At 38.4% G+C, this 27972-nt stretch overlaps 1 protein-coding gene across 3 annotated transcripts; it reads left to right on the top strand.

Moving 5' to 3' along the window:
- Positions 1-41: 41 nt before the first annotated feature.
- On the top strand, positions 42-27736 carry GFRAL (GDNF family receptor alpha like). 3 transcript variants are annotated; one of them, XM_071741699.1, is made up of 10 exons: positions 42-149; positions 3277-3411; positions 10070-10228; positions 11729-12166; positions 12832-12888; positions 13604-13931; positions 15946-16205; positions 18270-18368; positions 24966-25047; positions 26025-27736. In XM_071741699.1, the coding sequence occupies exons 1-10, from the start codon at positions 128-130 to the stop codon at positions 26110-26112; spliced, it is 1668 nt and encodes a 555-aa protein (XP_071597800.1). In that variant the 5' UTR covers positions 42-127; the 3' UTR covers positions 26113-27736. The 3 variants fall into 3 exon arrangements, with proteins under 3 accessions (XP_071597800.1, XP_071597803.1, XP_071597802.1); XM_071741701.1 differs by lacking the exon at positions 42-149 and adding an exon at positions 161-382; XM_071741702.1 differs by lacking the exon at positions 10070-10228.
- The last annotated feature ends 236 nt before the right edge of the window (positions 27737-27972 follow it).

Below are 27972 nucleotides of genomic sequence, written 5' to 3'. Positions count from 1 at the left end.
GGTCGGGGGCCGGGCGTGCGGGCGTGGCGCTGTCCCCGTGTCGGGTGCTGAAGGGGCGGTGCCGCCCCGGCACCTGCCGCCCGCCGCCACCCGCCCGGCGCGGAGCTGCAGCCGCCAGCCGCCGGCCATGGCCGCGCTCCTCTGCCTCGGTAAGTGCGGCGGGTGGCGGGGAGGGAGGCAGCCTCCAGGCTCGCCGGGCCCCTCGCTTTGCCCCGAGCCTCCTGGCCTGTCCTCTCCGCGGGTCCCCACTACGACCCGTCCTTTGCCTCGCCTCCTAGGAGAGTCTCGAGGCGGGGACGAGCATGTGCCTGCCGGGGGTTCGCACCAGCCAGCGACATCCAGGCCCTGAGGCTTGGTGCAAACGTCTTCATCCCGGCTCCAGGTAGGGTGCCTGAAACGGGAGGTAAGGCAGGGTAGCGGGGCCGGCACTGATAAGAAGTTGAAAGGGCGAGGAGACCCACAAATGGGATGCCTTGTCTAAATAAACAGTCACTTGTTTGCTAAGTGCTGCATTTAGTGCTGGCAGTGCTACACAGAGGCACTCTGTGGTTGGGATGGAGAAAAAGGGAAAATCAACAAAGTTGCTACTGAAGAAATTGGTAAAAGAGACTACAACGAGACAAGTGTATTTTAACTTCCTTTATTCTTCTTTTCCTCTCTCTGCATATTGTATATGTGCTGCTTCTCTCTTTAACATCCCACTACCCTAAACTCATATTCAGCTCTTCATCACAATAACATTCTGCAGGTAGTCCTGCCCCAGCTTTTACAAACAAGTTACTATAAAGTTTTCCTTTATTACTTTTCATCTATATTCAAACTATATTAAATCTCAGTTTGCCAAGGTTTTCTCCTTTGGTGTTCGCTATCGTGCAGCTCTTGCTGTCGGATATAAATCAAAGGTTTGTTTCCCATTAAGCATCATTATCTGCCAGATAATAATTATTTCGCAGTCTTGGGGGAGATACTGCAGTTCCTCCCTTCCTCATTTTCCTGTCTGAGAAAGGAGTTAAAATATCCTTTTCCCCCCCTTTTTGCTTTAGACACCAAATTCTTCAGAATGTGGAATTTTACACCATGCTGGTAAATCAATAGCCACCCGTACAAAAATACAGACACCTTTGGAAATCTAACGTTAGGTATCTGTGTGTCTAAATAATAGAACTATAGAATGGCTTAGGCTGAGATCCCTCTAAAAACTCTTTGATGACCTGAACTCTTCTAAGTAGAAAGAAGTCACCAAGTAATCCAAACTTTAGAGCAAATTATTTTTAAGGGAATGATCAAAGTAATAGCTGCCAAGTTAAGCAATTGTATGAGCTATAGTGCACTGGATTCTAAAATGCCAGTTTGATTCATGTAGGCTTGCCACAGTATGATGCCTGTGTACTGCTAAGGAAACAAAAGATCCATCAACAGTATGTGATTACATCTGGAGAAACCCTGCCTTAGATTGAATTAGCTTCAATCACAGATTATACCATTCAGGTCTTTATTTTAGAAAAGTATCTCCTGCTTTCTGTGGGCACAGTTTCCAGGTGGATTCAAAAATAAACATGCTCTGAAATAATCCTTGCAAAGAAGCAGGAGGTGCTAATTGGCTGTTTAATCAGTTCTACTTTGACTACTGATTTTCAGCTACTGATCCTAAAAGGCTGTCTTAATAGAAGGGAGACAGCACAGAGGCTTTGCCCTGTGGACCCTAATTAGACAGAAAAATCTTCCATTATGTTAGTACCTACAAAACAGGTCATACAGAAAAATGCCCTGTCTTAAAAAGTTCCTGGGTTCATAATTTTACATTGTCTTATACATAGTCATTTTCATCTGCAAGGTAGATGACAACCTTTTTTCTCTGTCATCTGGCTAGTGAGTAATACCACAATCAGAAAGAACTTTTTAAAGACAGTTTTAGAACTAAAATGTCATAATGAGCCAAAATTGTCCTTTTGTATGGGCCAGTTGCACATTCCTCAATGTCAAGTGGCAGGAGCTGCTCTGTCAATCAGTCTCTGGGGCTGACTGACACAAGCAGCCTTAAAGAGTGTTTCAGGCTGGAAAATCACTGCTCTCTCAACCAGCCTGCATAGATCTAAGAGCTGGCAGGAATATGCACAACTGGGAAAGTATTAGCACCAGTTTTGTTCACCCTCTTATGGTAAGCACATGTGGGCCCCTCTGTGTCTCTGAGGCATGCTAGATGCTATTGCACCTGTCAGTGACAGAGTATTAAATGTTTCTTCATCTTTATCATCATGCATCCAGAAAGTGTTCCCCAAAGCAGCATTAATATGTCACAGGTAAGCATCTTTACCAGAAGGGACATCACCTCTAAACACTAGTAGCTCTTTAAGGTTATTCAGAGTGACATTTGATGTATCATTTCTTAACGATATATCATAAATATATAATTGGAAACATTTAATTTCTCTTGATAGGGTCTGGGCAAGTCCCAAGGGAACATTTTATGCCTCTTGCAGATGATATTTAAGGAATTAAGCTGTGCTGGAAAGTCCATATGAATTTGCCTGAACTTAAGAAAAGAAAAGAGACTTGATTGTGAAGTTGCTGTGTCCTTCAATACCTAAGAAAAATGCTCCCATCTGGGCTTCAGCAGTTAGTTTGATAAGGTCTGAAATCAGTGTCTGAAACTTAATTTTATAGGAAATTAAGACACGTGGTTACAAATTAGAGACTGTGTTACCATGGAAATGTTGAAAGAGTTAAACCTTAACTGATTTGTCTCTTCCTGGCAAGGCTATGTAATTTTCTGCTGATAAGCCACACGTGGTACTGATTTAAAATTCTTTACCTTGAAACCTGTGTACTAGGCTTTAGTTTCAGAACTTTTTAATGCTATTACTATGTCCTTTAGGTTCAGTGCACTCAGGAAAGCCAATAAAGACATAATCGGGGGGGTTGCTTTCAAGAAATGGTGCAAATGAAGTAAGATTAAAGAGAATAGCATGTGCTGTGGTAGTAAATAAAATCTCATTATCTAACAGTTTTGTAGCTGTCAAATCTCTTTCACATGGTCTATTCGTAGAAGTTCCTCTGTAGTCCCTGACTTGATGAGATTGCAGCCCAAACAATTGAGATTTTAATTCAGTTTTCCAGTTGTGAAACTGAGGGAAAGTCTTATTCTGTTAAAGAGTAACTTGGTAGAAAATTTGAATCTACAGATAAACTACAGTAAGTTATGTTGATACAATCTAAATGTAAATGGAAAAGTCAGTACAATGTCTATTGTATTAAATAGTCATTTTGTTTTTACAGTGTTGTTCATGTATTTTACAAGCATATCCACTGCCCAGACTACTGACTGTCTGCACTTGAGGGAGCAATGTATAAATGCTGCAAATGGGTGTGAGAATCTCTGGAATGTTGTTGAAGATGCCTGCAATATATCAGGTAATTAATTCTTCATGGTGTTCACAGCTTTGTTTTGAATCATTGAATTGTTGTAGATTCATAGTTTATCATAATCTTGCTCTGGTAACTGAATTAAGTCAATGAGATTTCATAGGTAAAATCACAGTAGCAGACAGTCAGCTTCTGAAATATTTGACAATGTTGAACACTATTTTCAGTGGCAGTCAGGGTGTCTCTTGAATAAGGTGATGAATGAAATTTCTGGACTGTGAACAAAGTCAGAACCTGAACCAATTCAAGAAGTCTGAATCCAGGAGAAATTATGGTCTTGTGGGATCATGTTAAACAAGCCCAATATGCACTGGGAAAGAAGTTTCAACCTTGATTTTATGACTTCAGAGATGTTGATCTGCCCCCTCACTGGAAGAGTTCATGGCCATATTGACCAACCTGGTCTAGAGGAGGGTGTCCCTACCCCTGGCAGGGGGGTTGGAACTATTTGATCTCTCAGGCCTTGCCACCACAAACCATAGAACATTTGTGGTCTGTGATCTCACGGTACCCAAAAAGAAATAGGAGTAGGTAGTTTGAGTAATCTTCAAATATTGTGTTAGAATAAAAATAAATCAAATAAAGCATGCCTCAAAGAAAGTACTGTTGTAGGGAGACAATCCATATTTATTGAGTGAATATTACCTAAATGTCCAAGTGATTCACTTGCAGGGAGCGTTGCTACGATAAAGTGCAGGTTATGATGTGACTAAGCCTCCTTGAATCACTAAACAGATTCTTACTTAAATGAAAGCAGAAAATCAGTCTCTGTTTGCTTAGTGCACTTCCAGTGCTTGGCCTATCATTTCCAAGTAAATTATGTTTTAAGTGGGGGAAGACCAGGTATTATAAATTGACCTGAGACTCATCCAAATCTCTGTTGTCATTTAGAGGAAATGTTCCTTTCTGGGAAGGTCTATTATCTTCTTGAACAAATCTGGGTTATCAATCACCTTCTCTCTTTCTTTAAATCCCTCCAAGACCTTGCTGTTAAATGTTGAGGAGTAACTTGCCATGCGTTGTGAATGCAGAAAGAAGGAGAAGTGTGGCAGTGTCAATAGACCAAGCAAGTAATGATGCATTAGTTGACTGATAAATGTCCAAAGCCTTGATGTGCCAAGCCTACATCAGCACAGGCAAATAAAGTGTGCTACTTTCTGGGCCTGGGTTCCACTGTCATGTGAACTAAAGAGTCTAAACAACAACTAAACTGTTTTTCCTCCATGCTGGCTACACAAAACCTGGGAGTGACCCCAGGCCCACACTATCTTCACAGTCTAGCTGGTTTAGTCCAGGGCATGCAAAAGTGCAGCAGTATAGACAGACACTTGCCATCAGCTTAGCCCATGCTTTGATCATAAATAAAGCCAAGGTTCTTTAGGAACATACCTGACATTTCTAGCAACTTAATTATGTAAAGCAGGTTCTCTGTCACTTGGAATCAGAGGTATCTATGTCTCCATGGAAACCTCCCTCTTCCTCATATTGACATTACTTGAACAAAACCAGCCATGTCCTTATACCATCATGGAGTTGATAAATAGATTGTCCCTCTGTCCTTCTCAATAGACAAACAGTTTAGTCTGTGTTGGAAGCCAGGCAGCAGAAGATGCTCCCTGCCTTTATCCTCAATAGCCCATTGCTAGAACATTCACCTGCAGTGTGAGATACCTGAATACCTCTGTCTGTCTGATTTGTTGAACAGATTTGAACCCAGGTATCCTGAGTCACAAGGCAGTATTAAAAATAATTAGAGCAGAAAATTCTCTCAGGGTTCCTTCTTAGTGTGTCCTGTTCCAGATATGTATCTGCTTTGCACAGAATGGATGAATACATCTCAGAACAGACAAAGTAAATAAAAAATACAGAACAACCTAATGGTCACAACAGTCTCCAAAGAAACTGAGTTTCACCTCCTGTTACAATGAATTTTTAAATATTTTATATGAAGTGGAACAGTTTCTGTTGTTCAAAAAAAAAAAAAAAAAAAAAAAAAAGTATTGGAATATATAATACTTCCAGGATCAAGGCAGTGACCTAAGGATGAGCTCTCTAGAACCAAGCCTCTTCACCAAATCAGAAGAACTTGAATGTGCTTCTTTCACATCATTCACAAAGGTATTAGCAACAAGCCTACTTCCCATAAAGATTAGAATTTTGTACTGTAGCCTTTCACCATGCCCTGCAAGCATATGTGTTGAGCCAGCCTGTTAATTTTCATGGTCTCTCCTTTGGTTGTGTTGCTATGTTCCATAATATGCAATTTCCCTCATTTTTTCTCCTGCTTGCATATTCGCTGATATTAATGGTATTTGTACCTGGGTCAGAGAAACCTGATTCAAATAAACTCTTCTTGTGATTGCCTGTTTGGTTTTGTATCTGTATATTTCTTTAGGATACAACCTTTGGTAAGGACTCTCCAGTATGGCAAACTCTCAGATATTGTGTTGAGTCTCGGACAAACAGCTCTAAATGTGGTTATTAGGTGCCACAACCCCAGAGGGTGTACACCCACAGTAAGACAGCTGATGATACCTCTCAGGGAGCCCACAGAAATGGTGACAGAAATCTACTTTATTAGATTTATTAGTAAGAGTATTTATTAGTAAGAGTAAAATTATCCTGCCTGTCAGAAGTAATCTGTGTGTGCAAGCCTGAAAACCTCATGGATGAGCTGTATGAATGGAAAAGGTTGAGCAGGAGAACATTACTTGGAGGCAACAGGTAGTGGGTCAAATACTCCTTTTGATAATTTCTTTATGAGAAACCTAACTGCAGATGATGATTTTAACTTTCTCTGTGGTATGAGTTCAATATCTCAGTCTCTCAGACTTTGACACTCAAATTAAATGTCCTTCTGTTTGGACATTTGATTCCACCTTTAATTCCATTTTTATTTCCATCTTTTGGAATTAAATTCCATCTTTGTTCTTCAGAACAAGTCTGGGGGCACTGTCCAGCTCTCCAGATGATGAAGTTACTCTTTTGTCTGTCAAAATGTCCATCACTGCTCCCTTGCTACTACAGCAGCACTTCCAGAGTCTCGCTTTATATTAATCTGTGTTCAATCCTTCTTTTGCTTCCTTTTATGTGCCAAGATACACTGGGGGGAAAAAAAGGGAGATGAAAATATCTAATGAGTCACCTTTCAGATCAGGATGAAAAATACTGACATATTTAATTTTGATGGGATCTAAAGTTTTGTCTTTGAAAAGGTCATAAATGTCTCAGCACTGCAGAAAGAAGGTTTTAAGGTCTGGATTTTTCTTGGTTTTTCTTTTAGTTCAATCACATAAAAAATATAAATTTCTGAGCTTTGATTTAACCACAAGTACACATTTCCTTAATTTTTATGAACTGGAAACATGTAAGTTCAAAAGAAAAAAAATCTCAGATTGCTCAAATATTAAGGAATCATATTTTGACTTAGGTTTAAAAGCAAGAGTCTATTTTTCTTAGGGAAACAGGATCATTGAGGTTGGAAGGAATCTCTGGAGGTCTATTCCAACCCCCTGCTCAGGCAGCGTCAACCACAGGCTGCTATCCAGGACTGTGTCCAGTTGTTGTTTTTAATATCTTAATATCTTATCTTTGGTGGAGGCACCAAAACCACCCTGGACAACCACTTTCACTGCTAAATGACCCTTGTAGTAAAATATTTTTCTGACCTTTAAATGCAATTTCTTGTACTCCAGTTTGTACCTCTTTTCCTGTCACTAGATACCATGGAGGAGCCTGTCCCTGCTTTATTCCACCCTGTCCCACTGGGTATTTATACACACAGATATGTGTATGTAATGTCCTTGAGCCTTCTCTCCTCCAGACTGAACAATCCCAGCTCTCAGTCTCTCCTCATAGCCCATTAATCACATTTGTGGCACTTTTCAGAACCCAGTCCAATTTGCCCATGCCCCTCATGTCCTCTGGAGCCCAACACTGGACACAGCAGTCCAGATGTATTCTCACAAGTGCTGAAAGGCAAAACCCAGTACTCTGCAGTCTCTAGATGGGATTCCCACTGAGATGACTGAACAGCTGACTGTGCAAGAACAGAGATTATCACCCTATAAGTGGTGGCTTCTATTCTGTCATGCTTCTATCTCTGGTCCCATGGACATAAATTATGTACATATTAGTAAATCAGATGAATAGCAGCTGCTAAGGATCAGATCAGAGAGCAAATTTTGTAAATGCCTTGGAAACACATGTATGAGCTAAAATATATTATCTAGAACTAATCAATAATACAGCAATAATAATTGAAAACAAGCAATAAAATGTTTTCTGCTGTTATTCACAGCTGAATCAACACTGTGCACAGCCTCATACTGATAACAGGTTATTGCTACACAGCTTTCAAGAGGCCAGGAAAGTGAACCCCATAAATCTCAGTTCTACCCATGCCCTTTGTATGTTCATAACCCCACAACCTGCAGCTCACCTCCTGGTTGTCAGCTGGTGCAACTCAGTGCAATGTGTTCAAGGTGCACAAGGGCACTCCAAACACAGTCCCTGTACCTAATCACACTTCTCCATTCCATGAAGATAGATGAGCTAAGTGAGGCTGGGATGCTGCATAGAATATATTGGAATTTGTGTTTCTTCTCCCACCTGTACTCACATCCACCCTTGAAGTGTCCTCAGGATCTTGAAGGAGTCAGCCTCAAATTAGCTAATTTTTACAAAAGCCCCTCTTGATTTTTGTTGCTCCTTTTCAACTCCTAGAATTTGTCCTCCTGGAATACCTTTACTATCCCTTACTTACCTGATAAGATGTAGAGCAGAATATCCACTCACCCACCTCCATGGACCTCCACAGTTCTTACGTCATCACATATTGTCCATCCTATCTTTATGGTCAGGGAGTGTCCTATGTGTATTATTTTCAGTAGGTCCTGTTGGAAAAGGAAAGAAAGGTGAGGGCTAGGGGCCAGGGTCATGTTCTACTTCTAAAAATGCAGAAGGCAAGTTGGAGAGAGGATTGAAGAGATACTGGCAAGCCTGAGAATGGTGATCTCCTGTTTTGATGAAACAGGAGGTGAAGTGGGAGCAGAGTCTGGGAGCCGTAGCTCTTGCTGGACTGTGATATCCCTCTGTAGCAGTGCACATCATCATCCATCCCCAAACCCTCCTTCTTCAGCAACAGCAACTGGAGCAAGGGCAATGAAGACACTGCTTGCAATGGGTTTTTTGGGTGGCAGGGAGGGGATGTGCATTCTGGAACAGCAAATACTCATTCCTTCAGGCACAGGTAAAACACACTGTTTCTCCTTGCAGGCCTTTTCTTAGACTGCCTTCTGCTGCTGTTTAAATCAAAAAAAGATAAAAGACATTAAAGCTCTAATCACATTAAAGCTTGTCCATGGGGACAGTGACTCATGGCTGCTGGCTATGGAGTTTTAGTAGGGTCTCTGCTGGTCCCCTGTATTCACCTGAGAAGCAGCAAAGGAGGAGGCCAGACATCACCCTTGACAGAGCAGACACAATTACACACATGCTCACTAGATTGAAAGTGGTCCTCCTGCTGCCCCATGACCAGACTGGATCTTGTGAGCCGCACACTCCTTATGCTGTATGTTGTGTGATAGTTAATATCCATGAAGAAAAGAGAGAAAGTGTGCTGGTCTGATCAGCTCTGTACCTTTGTTGACAAAACAAAATTTTCTTGGATGATATTGAACTGCTGTTTATGTAATTTCCTTAAGTAACTTGTAACTTTCTTAAGCAAACATAAGTAATGAAATACTTTTAAAATCATTAGGCCATAAAACTGACAACTGGGTGGTTTATTTCTGAGCCACAAACTAGTAGCTGCTCTTTATTTTTGCTACACGTACAAGAAAAACATGATCTAGCAGCCTGTGTGGGTGTCTTTGGGTCCAAGAGCACACACATATAATAGGCTTGAACCTGGATTGGCAAACTAAAGTTTCTGCACTTCTTAATGTTAACTTCTTTCTCATTTCCCTGATAAAAAAATAAAAATCATAATATTTTTGGACAACTTCAAATGTGCTGTCATTGCCAAACTTAGGCAGTGCAGCTGTTCTGTAGGGTAGCAGTCCAAGAGCATATCCAGCCAGTCAGGCATGTTACACTTGTGCCATCCTCACATGAGTGAGAGATCTGAACCAGAGCTGACATCCCTCAGCATGATCATTACCACATCATTAGCATCATCATTACCACAGGACTGCACCTGCCTGCCTGCATCCCCTCTCCCACTCCATCCATGGCAACACCTTAGCCTGCACTCTGAATTCCCTTCCCTGTACCAGGCACCTCATTTCTACACAGGATTGAGCTGCATGTTTCAGTGCAGGATGTGCAGCTCCTCTGCATGTTTTTAGTTAGGTCTCTGTACCTCATCTGCCTAGAATTAAGGGGTATGAGGTTAAGGTTTTATGTACTTTGGAAATGAGAACAGAAACAGACATTCTGGCAATGGGTCAGATTGAATGAAAGAAAACAATATCATGCCCACACTGTTATTATACCTCTGAATATTATTTTAACTTGTAAATTATCACAGGTTTCCCACCATCTTCTCTTGGCAAAACCTATTATTTTTGTGCTTCAATTGAATTGCTTTATGTAACCCTTAAGCATTCATAAACATTAACAACATGATAATTTTAATTATAAGTTCTAGGTAATAGATGCAAGGCAGAAGACACTATTGGATGTAATAGAATCATCCAGGTCCTGGCTGACGAATACCCTGAATTTAAAGCCTGTGTCTGCACTACAGAGGATTTCTGTAGCATCATGGCTTTTCTTGGGAAACAGTGCAGCACTGATGAAGGTAATTAAACATATAGTGTGAATTATGAAGAACAAAAATAAATATGTAATAAATAAATAAACATGTAAAAAAACCCTGATTTTAACTGGACCCAAACTTATTTGCATATTTCTCAAATCTGATAGTTAAAAAAGATTGTCTTTTTCTATGATATTCACACATCAACATGCGTGTGAATTCCATATCTGCTTTAAACTAAACAAAACCCATGAAAGGGATGTGAAAAATCGAAATGGCTTTTCAAGTACTTGATAAATTCAGTGGAAAACAAGAGTGAAAATACTACTTGTGTTGAGGACTACTTGTTGCTCAAGGAGGTTTGAGCACCATTGGATCTATGTATAGAGAGCCACATCCAGCCACCTTGTGAATGGGAGTGTGGGTGAATGGGGATCCACACCTGTGCAGTTGTGCTGCAGTGTGTTACAGGAACCCTCTCACTAGGAGAGGTTACTGGATGTGGAAAAGACAGTTACTACCCTCAGAAAACTATACTTAATATGCAAAATGCATCCTTTAAAAAATTCCACTGTAATCAGTGGGCCCAGCTCCTTTAAGTGAATTCTTCAATGTCCTGAGAACTCTTTTCCCATCAGAAAACCTATCTATGTATAACTGGGAATTGCTTGGTTCCTGAAGTTCTTGCAGATTCAGATCCAGCGTCTTCTGGATTAATAATTAGCAAAGCTGACATAAATAGGTAAAATCAATCAGTGAATGAGTCTGGAAAGTCATCCCCAAGGTTGATTCCCAGCTCTGGGAATCACACACTGCTGGCACAAATTAGTGTCCATTCTATAGTGGTAAAATATATGGCTTTATTGCAGAGGAAATAGTAACATCCTGATCCATTACTCTTTGGTCCAAACAAGAAAGGTGGATGTCTGAAACATAATGCTGATGTCATTGCAACAGCTACTTTTCCTTCTAGCAAAATGAAATGATTGTATAGTTTTTGCTGACAGAGATTACGTTTCTTCCCATTATAGCAAAAAGTTTGGATGGAGTTACACTAGCATTGGTTTTAGCTACAAATGAGAGCTTACAGTGTTTGCAGATACTTTAAGGAGTAATTCTCCCTGCCTATCCTAAATGATTGTATCAGGTAATGAGTGAATTATCTTCTGGACTTGCCATTCGGTCTTTAAAAATTAGGCATTTAATTAAGATGGTAACCATGATATATCCAATCTGTAGGTTAAAATTGCGTGAGATGAATCCCTTTGTGCAGTAATTATAATGAGAGTTCCTTGCATTACTGTTAGTAGGCTGAATTGTTAACTAGACTGTATCATACCAGGACACAGTGAGAAAGAGAAGATTCATTAGTCTGCAAGACTCAGAAATATTTATGTATTAATGTACACCTTAGGATGGGCTGTTTAGTTTCATTTATTGTATTAAGACAATTGTATCCTTTTCCTGAGTTTGTTTTCAATTGACCAGTGATGATGCTCCATTCTATTTGATTTATATCTCTGCTTGTACTTATATACACAGAACGTTTTGAAACTTCCTCAAGATCAGATACAGAACTGAGTTTTAGACAACACAGATATCCCAAAGACCAAAGACACCCAGAAGACTTAGAGAAGGACTGCAGTATTGCAAAGCAACGCTGTCGAGAGGATCCTCACTGTTTTCTAGTGTATAAGAGCTTCCAGCAAGCATGCCAGGTGGATGCAGAAAAATGCAGGCTCCCAGTGGTCAACCAGGAGTGTTTGACAGTGTGGAAAGAACTGAGGAAAACAGAGCTGGGGGAATGCAAGTGCTCAGAGCCACTTCAGATGAGATGTCTTAAAATATGGAAGAGAATATTTAACAACCCTTGTTTGCAGTACTCTGAAGAGAGCCAGCCTTCAGCAATGAGTGAATATGATGATGATGATGGTGATGATGATGATGATGATGGTGATAAAAACCAAGACACTGACACAGGTTAGTGGTATTCCAGCCATCTGAATGCTTTTATAAACAGAGTGCTATGCATGTGTCTGTGCATAAGGTTTTCTTAGTAGTTTGCTGATTAACATTGAAAACAGGAGCTTTAAGAAGTTTATTTAGATGCAAATGAATAATCTGATAGTATAATGATAGCCTGAGTGCTATGTGTTAATTTGATACAATCTTATCCAAAGCAGTCCCTTCTAGAATTGCACTATAACTAGAAACAATCAATAACAACAGCTTTCTGATTGCAAGAATTGTCTGCCTGCCTTGACTTTAGATAATGACAAGCAGTTGAAAACTTGAAAACTGGCTGCACTGATGCACAGGTGAGTGTCTCTGGCCTTTAATTGTTTCACAGGAAACCTGACTTCACACTGCTCCAAGCAGCAATAAGAACTCTTGAGCTCACAGGTTCTATGATTATTTAGAGAATTTTATCAGAAGCTATTGATAAACTGTGCTTTCATCCCCAAAACTTATGAATATATGTGACAACACTTTTAGATTTTGTTAAAAAGCTGACAGATCCTATTTGTTCAAGATAATTTGTTTGGTTTTGGTTTTGCTACTGGTTCAAAGCCAGCAGCACATCCCATAGTTATGAATTAAGAGCAATGCTATGACTTGATTTACCACTTATCTTTTTGTTCTAGATGCAATTAGTACAGAAACAAAATTACAGTGGAGATTATCTTCTCTCTCCAAACAAGGTAAGTCTAAATTTACTTATGAATCCTAATAAATGGCTTTAGCTCTGTTTTCAGGTGGTGTATGATGTATCTTGAGATTAAAATAAATACTTTCCACTAAAATTATTGAAGGACAGGGACTGAACAGATCCAACACATTTTCAGTTAAGCTACTTGGTGATAAGAATACAAAAGTGGCAGGTAACAGTCCTGTTATTGATAAATGTACGGAGACAAATCTTACCCTGTGAGCATTTTAAGGGCAGAATTACCTTGTCTTTTCAGGAGGTTTATAGCATAAAGTAGATGTACCTCAACTGGTTTTAAAAACATGGAAATGCGATTTTATTCTGTACTCTATCAGTTATTATGTAGCCTACCATAAGACTGCATGCTGGAGACTTCAGCTGTTCCAGGTATCCACTAGGCAGTAGCTCCCAGAAGCTGTCAGATACTGTAAAGAAACTTCCACCTTGCCAGTTTTTACTTTCTTCTCCCTCACTTATCTGGCAGGGGCAGAAATTTGCAGGAGAGCTGCTGATGGGGCCCAGAGAGCTGAAGGGAGAAATATGAAGATGACAGAATGCATATAAAACAGGCAATGCTGGAAGAGTTGGATTGGAGGTTTTGGGTTCAAAATTTGGTTTTAATGGGAATAGTGCAGGCAGGAATACCAAGCACCACTTGAGAAAGGGTTTTTTTGTGGTTTCATTTTAAAAACTGTTATTCTTTTTAGCTTACACAGCAAACAGAACCTGTTTGGATGTGAACAAGGAGTGTGTTGAAGATGAAGTATGTAACAAACAGTTGTCCCTGTACCTTAAGGTTTGCTCAGTAAATAAGAAGTGCAACATGGAAGAATGTCAAGCAGCCATAAGGTTCTTCTATCAAAACATGCCTTTTGAAATTGCCCAAATGATGATATTTTGTGATTGTACTGAGCTTGATGAATCCTGCCACAGAGCCAAAGAAACGCTCCATGGAAAGCCCTGTGCAGTTACTGCAGTTCCACCCCCATCATGCCTGAATGTAATCCACATGTGTGAAGAGAATGAAATCTGCAGGTAAGTAGAAAAGAGATTTTGCTTAGTAGTGTGCCTATGAATAAGGATTTGATCCATTTTTTAATATCTATATATGCCATATATATGTTCTATAACAAAAAAGAATTAATTCTGCACTGGTTTGTTTTTTTTTTTATATTATCCCTTGTGTTTGACATCTTCACAAGTGTTTGCATCAGCTGTGATATTTCCCAAAGGAAATAAAAACTGAAAAGGTTCATTTTCAGAAATATCTAGAATCTAGCATGGACTTTGCTTCTGCCACTTTCATGTCCCTTAATGCTGGTTCTGCTGGACAAACTACACCATTGTGTGTTTTCATTACTGCTTTCTTCAGCTAACACCAGCCAGCCTGCACCTTTGCCCTCTAGCAGTTTGCACAAATCTTGCATCAGACCAGACAAAGTTTGTTTGGATAAAGTAATTACCTCTCCCATTGTAGAGTCTGACCCTTTGTACTCAATGTCTGGATGACCAACTTGGCCTCTTCAGAAAACTTGTCTTATTCTTTTCATCTCAAGGATACCAATACTTGAAAAAAAACTTTCCTGAAACATGCACAAACCACCAAACTCATGAAGAATAACACAGATTTCATTTTCTTTTAGAAAACATGCAACAAAATTAGCCTGTATTTATAGTTCTGCTTAATTGCTACTGTTTCTAGATGGTCAGTTGGCCCACTTTGGGTTTTAGTGTAGTGATCCTTGTGGTTTAGACTTGAATTTTACCTCAAAGCTGTGCTCGAATTAACCTTCACTAAACAAACCAGGAGGCCAAGAGATGTTTTCAGGTCTGTGCAAGTTATTTAGATTGACATCACTGGGAATTGACCCTTTTTATGTAAAGAATTGGACTACAAATACATATCTGAGCTTGTGCATGTGTACACATATAATAGCATAATGGAGAGTTGCTCAATTTGGCATTATTTTGGAGATATTAATGTTTCCTGCCTCTTCCTGCCTATATGTGGATAAAATTAGTAAAGTAAGTCTGCCAGATCTATAAATCCTTTGATGAATAAAAATAATTCCATTAGCACAGAGGTGACATCTGCTTTGATACTTTGGTTGCATAATGAAAACATTTAAAATCATTTCCAAGCTGGGATTGTAACAGTCCATGTTTTTCCATGCAAGTTTCTTGTTACAGCTGCACAGTATGAACAGTAAATTAATAGCCTAATTTCATGGTTAAGATAATGTTTTAATATATTCATGTACAATATAATACATCAGTTAGCCTTTACCATCTCTGTTCATTTAATGTAAGTGGTAAATTGGTTTTTAATTAAAATCTCTAGATTTCTTAGTTAACTTTCAGTAGATATTTTCTATTAGTGCATTAAAGGCTAATTTTATTCAATCCTAAGAGCAAATAAACCAAAATTGTGTGAGATTATTGTGCTAGGAAGTTAACTATTCTCATACCTTGTCTCTGATAGCAATTACTCTTTAGGGTCAACTGAATTACTTATAATTTTTCCTGAGCCTTGGACATTTTTTATTTGTTAGCATTCCCAAGATAGAGGGATAGATACAGGATGAAGACTATTTTCTGTAAAATAAACTGTATATTCATTCTTACTTCACACTGCCCACCCACCTGATGCACTAGAATGACACCTATTTTGGTTTCATTGTTGTGACTGGTGGAGTTCCTTTATCTGCATTTCTTCTCTGAGGATCTGAGACTGTTGGTATTCACACTGATTTTTGCAGGATCCTGAGAAAATCCTCACAAGTGCTGATTAGAAATGCAATTTGCTTTTTCTCAAAAATTTTTTCAGTAAAGGCAAGCTTTTCCTCAAATTATAATTTTGCAGATTTCAATCAAACCAATTAGGTGCAAATCAGAGCAGAATTTAGGCCAGTGGCCACAAGATATAGTGATTTTTAAGGTTTAAGAGGTACCTCGTGAATCCACTTCATTTTCATTATGACCCTTAAATGTATTTTTGTGAAATCCCAGTTTCCAAACTGTCATCGCGTGCTCCGTTGTTTTCCACCAGGAAAAAATATGAAACTTTTCAATCAAAATGTTGGAGACATGTGACAAAAAAATGCTACCAGGATGAAGCTTGTCTTGAAACTTTAATCAAGGGTGACATGCCCTGTTCTGCAAACACTGACTGCAAGGCAGCCTACGTCAGCAACTGGGGCACAATCCTGCGGATGGAGTGCACCTGCCAGAATTTAGCACCCGTGGAGCAGTCTTTGTGCAAGCTCTTCCATCACATGCTTCACAGCAAATCCTGCTTCAGGGAGTTACGTGAGTAACACACATGACTTTAATTAGTTTTAAAGACTATTAAAATGCTGGTTTACATCAAATCTTTACTGTATCTTTGCTCACGCTGATTTCAGTCCCTAGACCAAGTACCTTTTTCTCCTCAAATCTCTGATCTAACACAGTAACTATTTTATTATAGAAATCCTCTTAGGATACAATACTTGCTAGACTCTCATAACATATGCCAATCATCTTCTATATGCAATTACATATATTTTCAACCTAGCTTGGGAAAGGTGGCTATATCTGAAGATATAAATGACAACCAACAACTATTTCACATGCTTCCCATTGAATTATTTAGGCAATTTTTTAGTTTTAGCAGCCAAAATGTTACCTCTAATTGCGGTATAATTCTTTTCTTGTCACTCAAAGTCTACTCAGAAATTAAAAACAAGCTGCTAAAACACGTCCCTTAAGCTTAGTTAATCACTGCTAAAATACAGACTCTGAGAAAAGTTTAAAAATCATATAACAGCTCCCCTGGAAATGTGATACCATAACACACTTAGATTTGAGACTGCTGGTGGTGATTTTGCTGATGAATTTTATTTGTTTGTTTTCTTGCTTTATGGCTGCATTCAATGGTCCAAATGAGTGATAACTGTGTTAGTCATTCTTTACCTTCAAAGCAAAAAAAAAATAGCCTCATGTCATAATAATCATATAATTGCTCATAAGCTTTTGCCATTCCCTGAAGCAGTCTCAGGGTAAAATGTTGGGTTTTTTGTGATGGAAACTTCTCTAACCTAATTGGGACTGAAGAACAGGAGCTTGCTCACTCCTGTAGCACACTGGATTCCTGCTAGTTAAACAAAAACAGTTTAGGGTTCCAGGATCTTTGAGTAAAGAGTTGGTACCTACTCTGCAGATTATCTGCAGAGTCTTGTGAATCTTGCTTTTGTTTTTTCCAGATGCCTAGTTGTAACACAGCTAAACTGAAGAGAGAGATGATTATGGGTTTGGTTGTATGGTGCAGAGGTAAATGTCATTATCTGCATGGCAGTTCAGAGACTTGGACTGAGTGCCCTGTTGCAGACCTCATCCATCCCCTCCTGCAAACTCATTCATCTGCTCTGGATGTGAACTTCAAATGATTTTCACTCTTACAGTGGTGATGACTCTTAAGATTGAAGTCTTTCTCACTAGGCAAATACCCAGGACTATCCAAAGGGATCTTTGCCTCTAGAACTGCTGTCAACAGACCTGCAAGGTGGTTACACCATCACATCTTCCTACCCTTGTGTGGCACTGCCTTGCTACAACTGTTTGCTCTTGAGGTTGTGCTCACAGGATTAAAGCTTGCTGCAGACAGAGAAAGGCAAGAACTGTGGGTAACTGGCTGCCATATGAGAAAGAAGCACACCATGGATCAGTGCCTGAGACATGAGTCTTTGTCATATTGTTTTCATTCCTCTAGGGAATAAAAATTTCTCAGTTTAGAGTGGATGGTGAGTGACCATGTATAGTTTCGTATGGTTTAACCTCTTGCTGTGTAAACTATTCTACTTAGGAAAAACTTCTATTTTTTCATTTTAACAGAAGATACAAATTTTCAGATGCACTCATGAAAATACACCCACTCAAGGACAGGCCTTTACGAAAAAGTTGATTGAGGTCTAGAAATTCATTTGGAGAATAAGCTCTGCCTTTTGGAAATGACTTCAAACTACTCATCACCTTCTCATCATCTCACACATATGTTGTTTTGGTGGGCCCAATTCTTTTCATGGACCTACCTCTTCTGGTGACCCTATTTTTAAAACAGTTTATGTGAAAAGAGGATTTAAGCTGTTTTGAGGCAACAGATATTTTAAAAGCATGCTTTTGCCCCATATGACAACCTAAAAGGAAGTTTTAACTGAGATGCCAAAGGAAGGACACTCAATCACTCATTCACTTTGTTCATCAGGTATCAGTAAACAATATTTTTTAATAGCTGCCTTTATAAATGCTGTGACTCTCATCAAAATACCACACAGCCAAATTAATTTATTATTTTAAAGTAATGTTTTGAATGGTTCTTTTCTTTCAAATATTCAGGTCAAATTTCCATTAAGAAGAAAGGTTTTCCTTGGGTAAATACAGAAATGCCAAGACAAAAGCTTTCCAGAGCACATGTCCACTCTTCTTCAATTAGCGGTGAGTTTGGGCAAAACACTCCATGATTTCAGTAGAAGTACTCTTGAAATTTCCCTCATATATCATCAGGAGGACTTAAGGCTGGGTCCCTTGGGTGGGTTCAGCTCTACCTATTGCACCCCCCCATTCAAAATAATGTGGGTGGAAATATCTCTCTACCTGCCTGGCTAGGCTTATACAACCACAAAATAAAGATAATGAGACTGAAGCAATTTCTCTGATAAGTGGTTTTGAAAAAGATGTCTCCAAATCTCTATATTATAACTGGGGAAAATTAAGCTACCCAGCCTGCCAGACCCTGAGTCTCCATACAACCATCAGAGAGCTGTAGTCATAATGTGCAGTACAAATTATTAGCTTTGATGTCACACCTTCTTCTGTCCTAACCTCTTGACTTTTTATGCTGTTGTAGCTACAACACCGAAATTAGGAAGCCTTGAGAAGGACTTGTGTTACTCTCTCTCAAACTTTACCTTCTTGTACAACAGAAAAATACACAGTTGAGGATCATGATATCCCACAGGCTTAAGATCTGCATCTGGTTTTATATCCATGCATTTCCAGTAAGCAATTAAGACATATAGACAGATAGAATATTGAATTAATATACAGATCTTCTTATGGTTGAAATAATAATTTTATATTTCCCTTTGAAGGACCCAGTTACAGAGTGAGAACACTAAAGAGCTTAGTGCATAAATATCAATTTGTACTGTAAATGTTCTACCCTGCATGGAGCAGATTACAGTGCTCCAGACACTACTACAAGTTAGTTCCCAAAGCTATTCATACTGAGCTCCTTTAGCAGTGAAAAATAATTTAAGTTCTGCATGGAGTACAAAATAAAGTGACTTCTATCATCTCCATCCTTCAACTGTTGCTGAAAGGGGCAACCTGAGAAGCATAAAAATAGATTCATGGAAATTGGATATCTGAGATCTGTATGTGCAACTGAGCACTGAGTTGTAATTCTATCATTAAAATTATTTTAGAACCATGTATGTCATTCAAGTGGTCTGTGTTGCTGGAGAAGAAAGTCAGGACCTTCAGAGGAGGATTAATTCTTTTCAGACTGTCTTTGCTGGAAGTGTTGGATTCTCTTTGCCAGTTATAGGGGGAGCCTGACTCTCAGAATGAGACTTTAATAGTGAAATAATGCAGGTTATAATGCAAGAAATCCTGATCCAAGTGAGAAAATGTAAAATGTGAGATCTAACTGCAGACTCTTTCAGTGGGTAAAATGTATTGTACATTCCCCCCAGTGATTCAGATGAACATTTGTAAAAAGCTTCCTGTACCCAGTTAATTCTGTTCCCACTGAAGTCTGAATACTTTCCAAAAACCTGCCCTTGAACTCTTAACAGAATTTTCAGCGGCCTTAGAAAAGTAAAAAGAATGCTGACCAGCCTAAAGCATACAATAAAATATTTCTTGTACTGGAGCTGTCATGTACACTAGCTGGAAAACCTCTACACTATAAATGCCTCATAGGAAACCAGGTCAAGGAGAAGAATCTGATGTAGGATATCTACCTGATGATAAAAAACATATTGCAGTTTGTTTCATAAATCTTGCTGCCAAAAATCTAACCCAGTATCCAAGATTCATGTGATAGTAAATGTGCATTACACAGGGTGCAAAGGGAGTTATCATCTCCACAAAATATTTCTCTTTGCTGAAATCAACTCCCAAGAAGAATCCCAGGGCACAGAGGCAAAACAGTTAAGGTGTCAAATACGGCTTTTTGTTTCTGTGAAGTTATTGAAGAAATCTGCTTTTTGGCTATTTTCTGCTTGAAAAGCAGGAGAGAAAATTTAGCAATGTCTTGTTGCTACATCAAAATCTCAGAAGGATCCTTTAGTTAGCTTCTCATTGTGAGACAGGATGTCTTTAGCCGGTTCAACTAATGACCACCTAGAGATTAACATGCTTAATAAAAACTCACAATTTCTTCAACTGTTTATTTTATAATTCAAAAAGCACTTACTTTTCACAACCAATAGGATTTCTCCATACTGTTCAGTGTCATTGGAATCATGCCATTGCATAAGGTGTTTTTTATAACAGGAGTCATTCATAATAAATAATAATTCTAAGCATATCTATATATTCATATATGTTTGCAACTTCTGTACTGTTGGAAGAATATTTTTCCAGCTTTTTTAATGATAACAGTATTGTTTAAAAACCTGGACTGGATTTACACTTCTCTCCATACCCAGGTGGGTAGAGGCAGCCCAGTCATCTGTGGGCTGGTATTATCCTGTGAACAAGATGTGATGTGGGCTGTGTCCTAACCATATACAAGTTAATGAAACTTTTGCTGTAAGATTGGATGGGGCCAGAATTTTATGTCATTTTTGGAAACAACATCAAATGTAAATCAGTGATAAAGTGAGAAATCAATTCAAAATTATCAAACTTTGAAAATGTCTCTATTGCCTACCTAGTTATGCCCTCTCTGCCTGGTTTTTACTTTATCATATGCAAATTAACTCCCTGATTTTACAGATCCACATAATTTAAAAGATTGCTTCCCACAGTTTAAATTGAAAAATGATTCATGTGTGAAGATAAGCATTTACTTTCATCAGCATAAATCTTTGGAGCTAAAGTATTTTTTGGCTGGAAGACAAAGATAGAAATATAGAACACTTATCCTGTGAGATACAATAAAATTGGGCTTGACCCAAAACTGTAGAAATTAATCTTATTGTGTCTTAAGTTGTAGAGCTATCATATATTTCCTACCGAGGAGTTTTGCCATGCTGAGAATCTAGATAAACAAGTAATTGTCAGGTTTTATCTATAATTATACCAGCTGCTTGGGAACTGAGATTAGTTCAGCTCCAGTGACTTTAATTTGTGAGGTATGAAACCTTATCAATCTGATTGTTCCATAAATATAGAAAAAAGCCTGTGACAAGCTCTGGGTAGCCAAGAAACCTCTGAGCATCAGCCAGAATTAATTTGTCCAATGAATATTCACAGCAATTTCACTAGGTATACATATGCAGGTAGATTTACAAGGCAGTGTAATCTGACCAATCATTTCAGCTGCTGAGCCCAGAACCATCCTATACCAAACTTCATCACTGGAAATGTCCATGTGTCTATGTACACAGCACCAGAAAGTCTTTCAGTGGTACCTGCAGCCCCAGTCATTGTGTCCCTGAGGTTTGCAGCCCATCCTATGAAGGGCAAGACATGCACCATGCAGCCACAGTGTCCCTGCTATAGATCTTCCCCTAGGTAAGAAGGGCCACAAGTTGCTCACGACTACAGGCCACGTGTATGAGGCAGAGCATTCCACACAGTGCCTTCCCCTTGTGATGCAAATGAGTGCTCTCCACTTGTGTTTATTCATTCCCTGCAAGATCAAGCTGGAAACATCTCGTATTTTATCCATCCCCTCTTGTAAGTCTTTAGGCATGTCATGTGCTTTTCTTTCTCCATCATTGTCAAAGATGAGAGTAAAAGGTCTTAAAGTCACTTAAAAATCACCAACAAAGGTATAATGAGAAGGTGATTTTTTAATGTAGAACTCGATGTCAAGGTTTACTCTATAATTTACTATGTAGAAGAGACAAAATAACGATTTGGAATGGATGGGAGTGATTTATACTGGGAAAAAAGGAAATTATTAACACAGGGATAGAGGAGACTTAGTTGGGGATAGGCTGGAATGATATGGACAGGAATTAGAATGAGGAAGATCCTCCCATTGAGTCATGAGGTTCAGAGTGGATCCTCTTGCTTTCTAAACTCCTTCTCAGAAAGTAGTCGAGGTGAGGCTGAACCCACTCCTAGTCCCAGACTTGGTCAACATTTTTTGTCTAAGAAGGCTCTAAGGCTAATGAAAGCCTCCCTTTGGTCACAAGATTCAGTCAGTTGAAGGACTGAAATAGGAATGGCTCTTCCTTAAAGAGTAATGAGCCTTGTTATTATGTACACTACATTTTTTATATTTTCTGCTTAGAACAGGAAAGTATTCTAGCTTTTAATCATGCTTTAATTCTTGTGATGGATCTGTCTGCTCTCCAGTGAACTGTGAATGGGCACACAGCATGGGAGCTAAGTTTTTTTACAGATCCTTAACTCCAAATGTGTGTAATTTCAGTCAGAGTTTTTATTGGTCATTCATTTTTAAGCCTTAGCTTGTTATTTAGCTCATGTTCAGAAGAATAATATGATGTATACAGAGATGAAAATTAGATAATGCAGCAATTCACAGAGAAATTCAAAATTTCATATCTATATTTCTTAACTTCCCCAGTGTAGTGAAAATTTCCCATTTCAAGAACCAGTTGGATATAGATTAATAGTAAAAACTTGTGTAAAATATTCCTTTTGATTTTTAAAGAAGAGCAGATTGCACATCCCAACAATATTTTTAAGGGAAGATAAATAACCAAATTCAGATTGTCAAACCACAAATATTATATAAAATGAAGAATTAGTTCTTCAACCACAAGATTGTGCCCTCTCCCAGCCCTGCAAAATCCCTTACTTCTCAGAAGGCAGGAGAAAATATATGGCTTCTAGCATCATCTGATCATTATCATCTTTCTTGTGTTACCCATAGAACTGAAAATGCTACAATCAGCATCTCTTTTACTGGCAATTAATTCAACAAAACTTAGCATTTTTAAGATTGCAACAAAAAAAGGAGAGCATTTTTATTTCATTTGATCATTTAACTGTTGGGTTTTTTTTATCATAAAGCAGTATTTTTCCAAATTTTAAAAGAAAAATATTACAATCTTTTGGTGACATTATACTAGTTCAATTTTAAACATTCATGACTGTTGCACCTAATAATTTTCCTAGTTTTGTGGTGATATATGTCAAAAACAACCATTTGCCTTAAATGCGTGTGAACCTCACTTTCCACTTCAAAAAGGTAGGAAACTTTTGCCCCTAAGATTGTACTTGTAGAAAGTTTTAAAAATTGGCTGACTATACAATTATGATTCAGAAACTGCAAAAACCCCAAACAAGAACCCTAAAAAATATACTTTTCCTAAAATTCATCATCTTAAAGAAATGTTGCAAGTTGAGAGGAGGGCAAACTGATGATGTAGTTTTAATGACACTGAGACTAAGGCAGACCTCATCCCTGTTCAAAACTTACACAGAACAAAAACATCTCAGTAGTTTGCTGCATGGTTACGTTCATTCTGTGCAACTTGTGATGGTTCAATCATTGCTTTAATTTTTATTTTATTGGACAATTTGACTTCTGAATTGTTGGGGGTTTTTTTGAGAAAAAGTGAGTGTCATCCTGCAATAAATACCAGGCAGGTGCATCCCCTGCTCAGCTCTTGCCCATAGGTTGCAGAATATATATATATATATGAATATATATATAGATATAGAATATATGAATAGATATATATATCATATATATATATACATATATATATATATATGAATAGATATTCATTCTCTCCTACTGGAGGTGCTCCAGTGTCCATACTGCCTGTGTTTATCTGACACTATACACCATACCCATTGCATTTGTAAGGGTATAGACAAACCTCTCATTTAGGGGCTGTGTGTGCAGAAACACACACAACACACAATCACTGAGTCAGAGACCAGAATTTGGCCTTCACACAGCCCAGGTAAGTGGCCCAATGATGGATTCAGGACACAATCCTTGGGGAATGTTTCACTACGTAAGGCAGAACAGGTTGGGAACAGCTAAGGCCCTCTGTGTTTGAATTCCTATATAAACAGAAGTTATTTAATTGTATAAAGATGACAGAATTGATGCAACCAGAAAGCAGCGGAAGGGGCTCATGTTTTATGCTTGTGGTTCTGCATTTGAGTCCTCTTGACAAGTCACCCAACCTCTCCATCCCAAGAAAAGGGCTTACATTACATTCTCAACTGAATCTTTCCCTTCAGAATACCTGATCAAAACCAATGGATTCATTCCTCCGGGACAAACGCGTTTCTCCTCATTTGGAAAACAGAATTTGAAACAACTCCCAGTTTTTCAACAGTTGGAACTTTTAGCACATAAGCTGTCTAAGTGACTTTTTGGTTAGAAGCCTAAGAGAAAGAGGAAACTCCGTGGGCACAGGGCCCAGAAGCTCAGTGTTAGATCCCACTTTACATTAATTTGATTCTAGATGAAGTATGGCTGCACACTGCAATTATGGCAATATGCAAACAAAGGAAAAGATGTCTAGCAGGCAGATACTAGCCAGGTCTTTTCTGGCACGTGGAATAAAATTAACACCTTAAAATCAATGGGGAGAATACACCAAAACACAAATCAGAGTAACAAGCTGTTCCTCTGGAATAGAAGAGAATGTAGTGCTGAAAATATCCAGGGTTATTTGAGCTGGTATTTACTGAAAGCAATCTGAAAATGCTTTTGCACCAGTTGGTGAAGGAAGAATAATTCCTACCATTGGCATTCTTTCTAGGGCTTTTCCCTCCCTTTAATTACCCCTTTAAAACTAGTGTCAGAACTGATAGCTAATTTAGCTTACATCCACATGCATTCCCATTCACATCTCAAATCTGAGTCTCATTACTGAAGAATTGTATGTTTTATGTCTGCTTTCTGTTTTTTACTTACAGGTGAAACAGTCTACATTGTTGCCTATTCCTCCTGCATAGTTCTCATCCTGGGAATAGTCTTGTTGATTCTCCTAAAGCTCAGGTAATTTGATAAGGATATTAATCATTGGTTCTAGGAAATTGGAAAAGCAGAGAATAAACCGTTTTGACTTAATTAAGAGGTTGGCAGTGTGATTGTCTTTAAAAACAGTCCAGCATGCCCCAGTGATGGAAAGAACTGACATTGTGGGTGTCAGCAGGAAGGAGTGAAATATGATGCATATCTACAATGCCCCTCATTCATGCCGAGATCCCAGGCTTCAGGAGCTTTCATTTCCTGTCCCAATGCAGGGGAAGGCAAAATCTGAATTCAGAAGTTCTGTGAGGTTACCTTCCTAGCCCTGTAGCAGGCAGAAGTAATGCAGAGAGGAAATGAGAATATTCAGCATTATAACATATTTAGAAACCAAACCATGAATGCTGCTATTGTAGTTAATATTTGTGCCAAATGCCATTTTTTGCTGATAGGATTCTGTAAACATTCCCCCCATGCAGTATGAGAAACTACCCATACACCAGTGCTTGGTAAGAAAACAGAAATGTGCATTCACTTAGTCAAATGAAAATGGTCTTTTCTTAAATGATACATTTTCTTGGACCAAATTAAATGGCCAGACTTCAAGACTTACACTGTCAGATGATAGGTAACAGAACATGATGTAGAAGGAGCTATATATAGTGGGAGGGATATTGAGTCAAATGCCATTATTAAATTCAGAGGCAGATCAAAGAGGAATCATGCAGAAAAATGCAAAAGGCAAGTGAAGGATATAGGGGAACAGAGGCTTTCTCTTTAGGTTTGCAGTTACAGGGATATCAGCATATAAATAAAACTCAGATTTAAAGAATACAAGGGATGGAAGAATGAACAGTACATTAATAACAGTGAAAGGAATTCTTTTATACCACAGTATTCATCATAAAAAGAGGGGAATTTTGCCACTGATCTCAATTAAGTCGAAGTTCAAACCAAAAGCTGTACAGTTTACTGTTAAAAACATGCACATTCTTTGTTTTCAGAGCCTGCAGAGCAAAACATGAGTCAAGAAGTCCTTCGCCAGACCAGTCTTCTGAAACATTTATGGTCCACTATAAAAGCCACAGATGAACTACTCTGTTGCTTAGGCTTTTTAAGGCTATTCTTGAAAGTCAGCCTGTTATACATATGTGACAATAAAATATACATTAGAAAACCAACTATAAATTATGGAGTTTTGTAGTTGAGCATACAAAAGATTTTTATATTTATTAACACATATTAAATCTTTCACAAGCTAAAAAAAAAAGTGGAACTGCACTCTTTCATTTGTATAGATTCCCATATCTGTCTTGAGCTGCACATTTCCTACATCTTTAGCTGCACAGGACAATGGTATAGATGCTGTAACAGTGTGAATTTGCATAGTAATTCTCCCTAATTCTACTGGGGGTCGTGGTCCCCAACACACCACTCTGGATCCCACTTTCTGGCTATGAGTTCTCATTTTCTCCATGTAGAGGAGTTGTTTTGCCACACTGAAGCTTCTATTTACCAGCAATTGGTTGTCCTTTTTATATCTATTTGGTTCTGACAGGCACAAGATAATGGAGTGACATCTTATACAGCTGTTAATCGTGAGTGGTGTAAGTATTATCTTTCAATGCTAGCAACTGATGAGGTAATTTTATTTTTAAGTTGAATAATTTGAATTTTGTCTGAATTCCCACTTAATGTAACTCACATAACAAACAGGATCGGGAATTAAATACTGGTTCCACTGAATTCAGCCTCAGATTCTGACCATGACTGATTTATATCTAGGGCTAGAAATCTATGATGTGATCCAAAGAGAAGGAACCTCTGCTCTTCAGTGTGACTTTTCCTTCTGGCTTTGGTAGCTTGTGAAATTATTTAAGTGTGCAGTTCTTTTGGAGAAAGTTTTAGAAATTTTCAAACATTATTGCAACAGGCATTTTATTTTTCTTTAGGATCTACATAAAACAAATTATCCTTCTTGTTTTGCAATCAAATGCTATCACATTACTAAATGAGCATTTAGACAAAAAAAAGACAATAGAAAACTGGAAAGCTGGTTAGTTTGTTAATAAAAACAATCTCTTTCATCAGTCTAGCCATTTGCAGCATTTAGTTTACCTACCACCATGTAGATATTCACAATACCCATCTTAAAACTGTGAAGAGGAAATAGCTCATGCTGAAAATACAATTGAGGATATGTTCTCACAGTGTTGGATAAAAAAATATTTATATAGGAAATATATGTATGAAGTGAGCCCTGTATTGCTTTTTAGTCTGACTTCAAGAAACGACACAATGCTGAACCCTCTGTGTCACACTATTTGAAGAGAACCATTTACAGTCAGATTTAACTAAACCTCAGTCTTAAAAGCATCTCTTGTAACTTCCTATCCTATAATATTTTTGGTTTTCTTATTGCCTTGCATTTAGATGTTAGGAATTCTCATATATGTGCTTACACATACACATGCACAGGAAATTATGTAAAATGTGAAGGGTAAGTGAGTTAGTCTGAAACACAGAAAACTATTTAGTGGCTGTTGTGTTGCTTCTGTAGTTTTTCATTAGGACTGACTTTAATGCTTAATGGAAAACAAAATTTTCTCCATTATACTTGTAAAATGTATTCTTATGATTTACTTTTCTCAGTGAGACTGTATTTTGTCTATTGTATCAAGGTGTTAGTTACTAAATAAAGGAATTTCTGCTGGGATGATCTGTATTCAGGTCACCATGACTGGACTCTGTTTGGTTCATAAAAAGTTTTGGTATCAAAGTGGTATCTTGGTAACAGCCTCACCATTAAATCTTTTCCCCTGAAGTGAGGCATCTGCGCCTAATTCTCAGCTGAAGAAAATTAACTTTAATTGATGACTTGGTATTCCCAGACACAGGTTGTTTTAGGTACAAATGTGGTGTTCACCCTTTTTAAGAAATGAAGAATGATTA

This window comes from Heliangelus exortis, chromosome 3, assembly GCF_036169615.1.
Source record: "Heliangelus exortis chromosome 3, bHelExo1.hap1, whole genome shotgun sequence".
In the NCBI taxonomy this organism is placed as follows: Eukaryota; Metazoa; Chordata; class Aves; order Apodiformes; family Trochilidae; genus Heliangelus; species Heliangelus exortis.
This window is presented reverse-complemented; position numbering and strand designations above follow the sequence as displayed.

Excerpts from the sequence above, each read along its gene's own strand:
- GFRAL (XM_071741699.1), top strand. The coding sequence starts at position 128 with ATGGCCGCGCTCCTCTGCCTCG. Across the intron at positions 10,229-11,728 it reads ACAGTGCAGCACTGATGAAG|AACGTTTTGAAACTTCCTCA; the intron begins GTAATTAAACAT and ends TTATATACACAG. Across the intron at positions 13,932-15,945 it reads GAAGAGAATGAAATCTGCAG|GAAAAAATATGAAACTTTTC; the intron begins GTAAGTAGAAAA and ends GTTTTCCACCAG.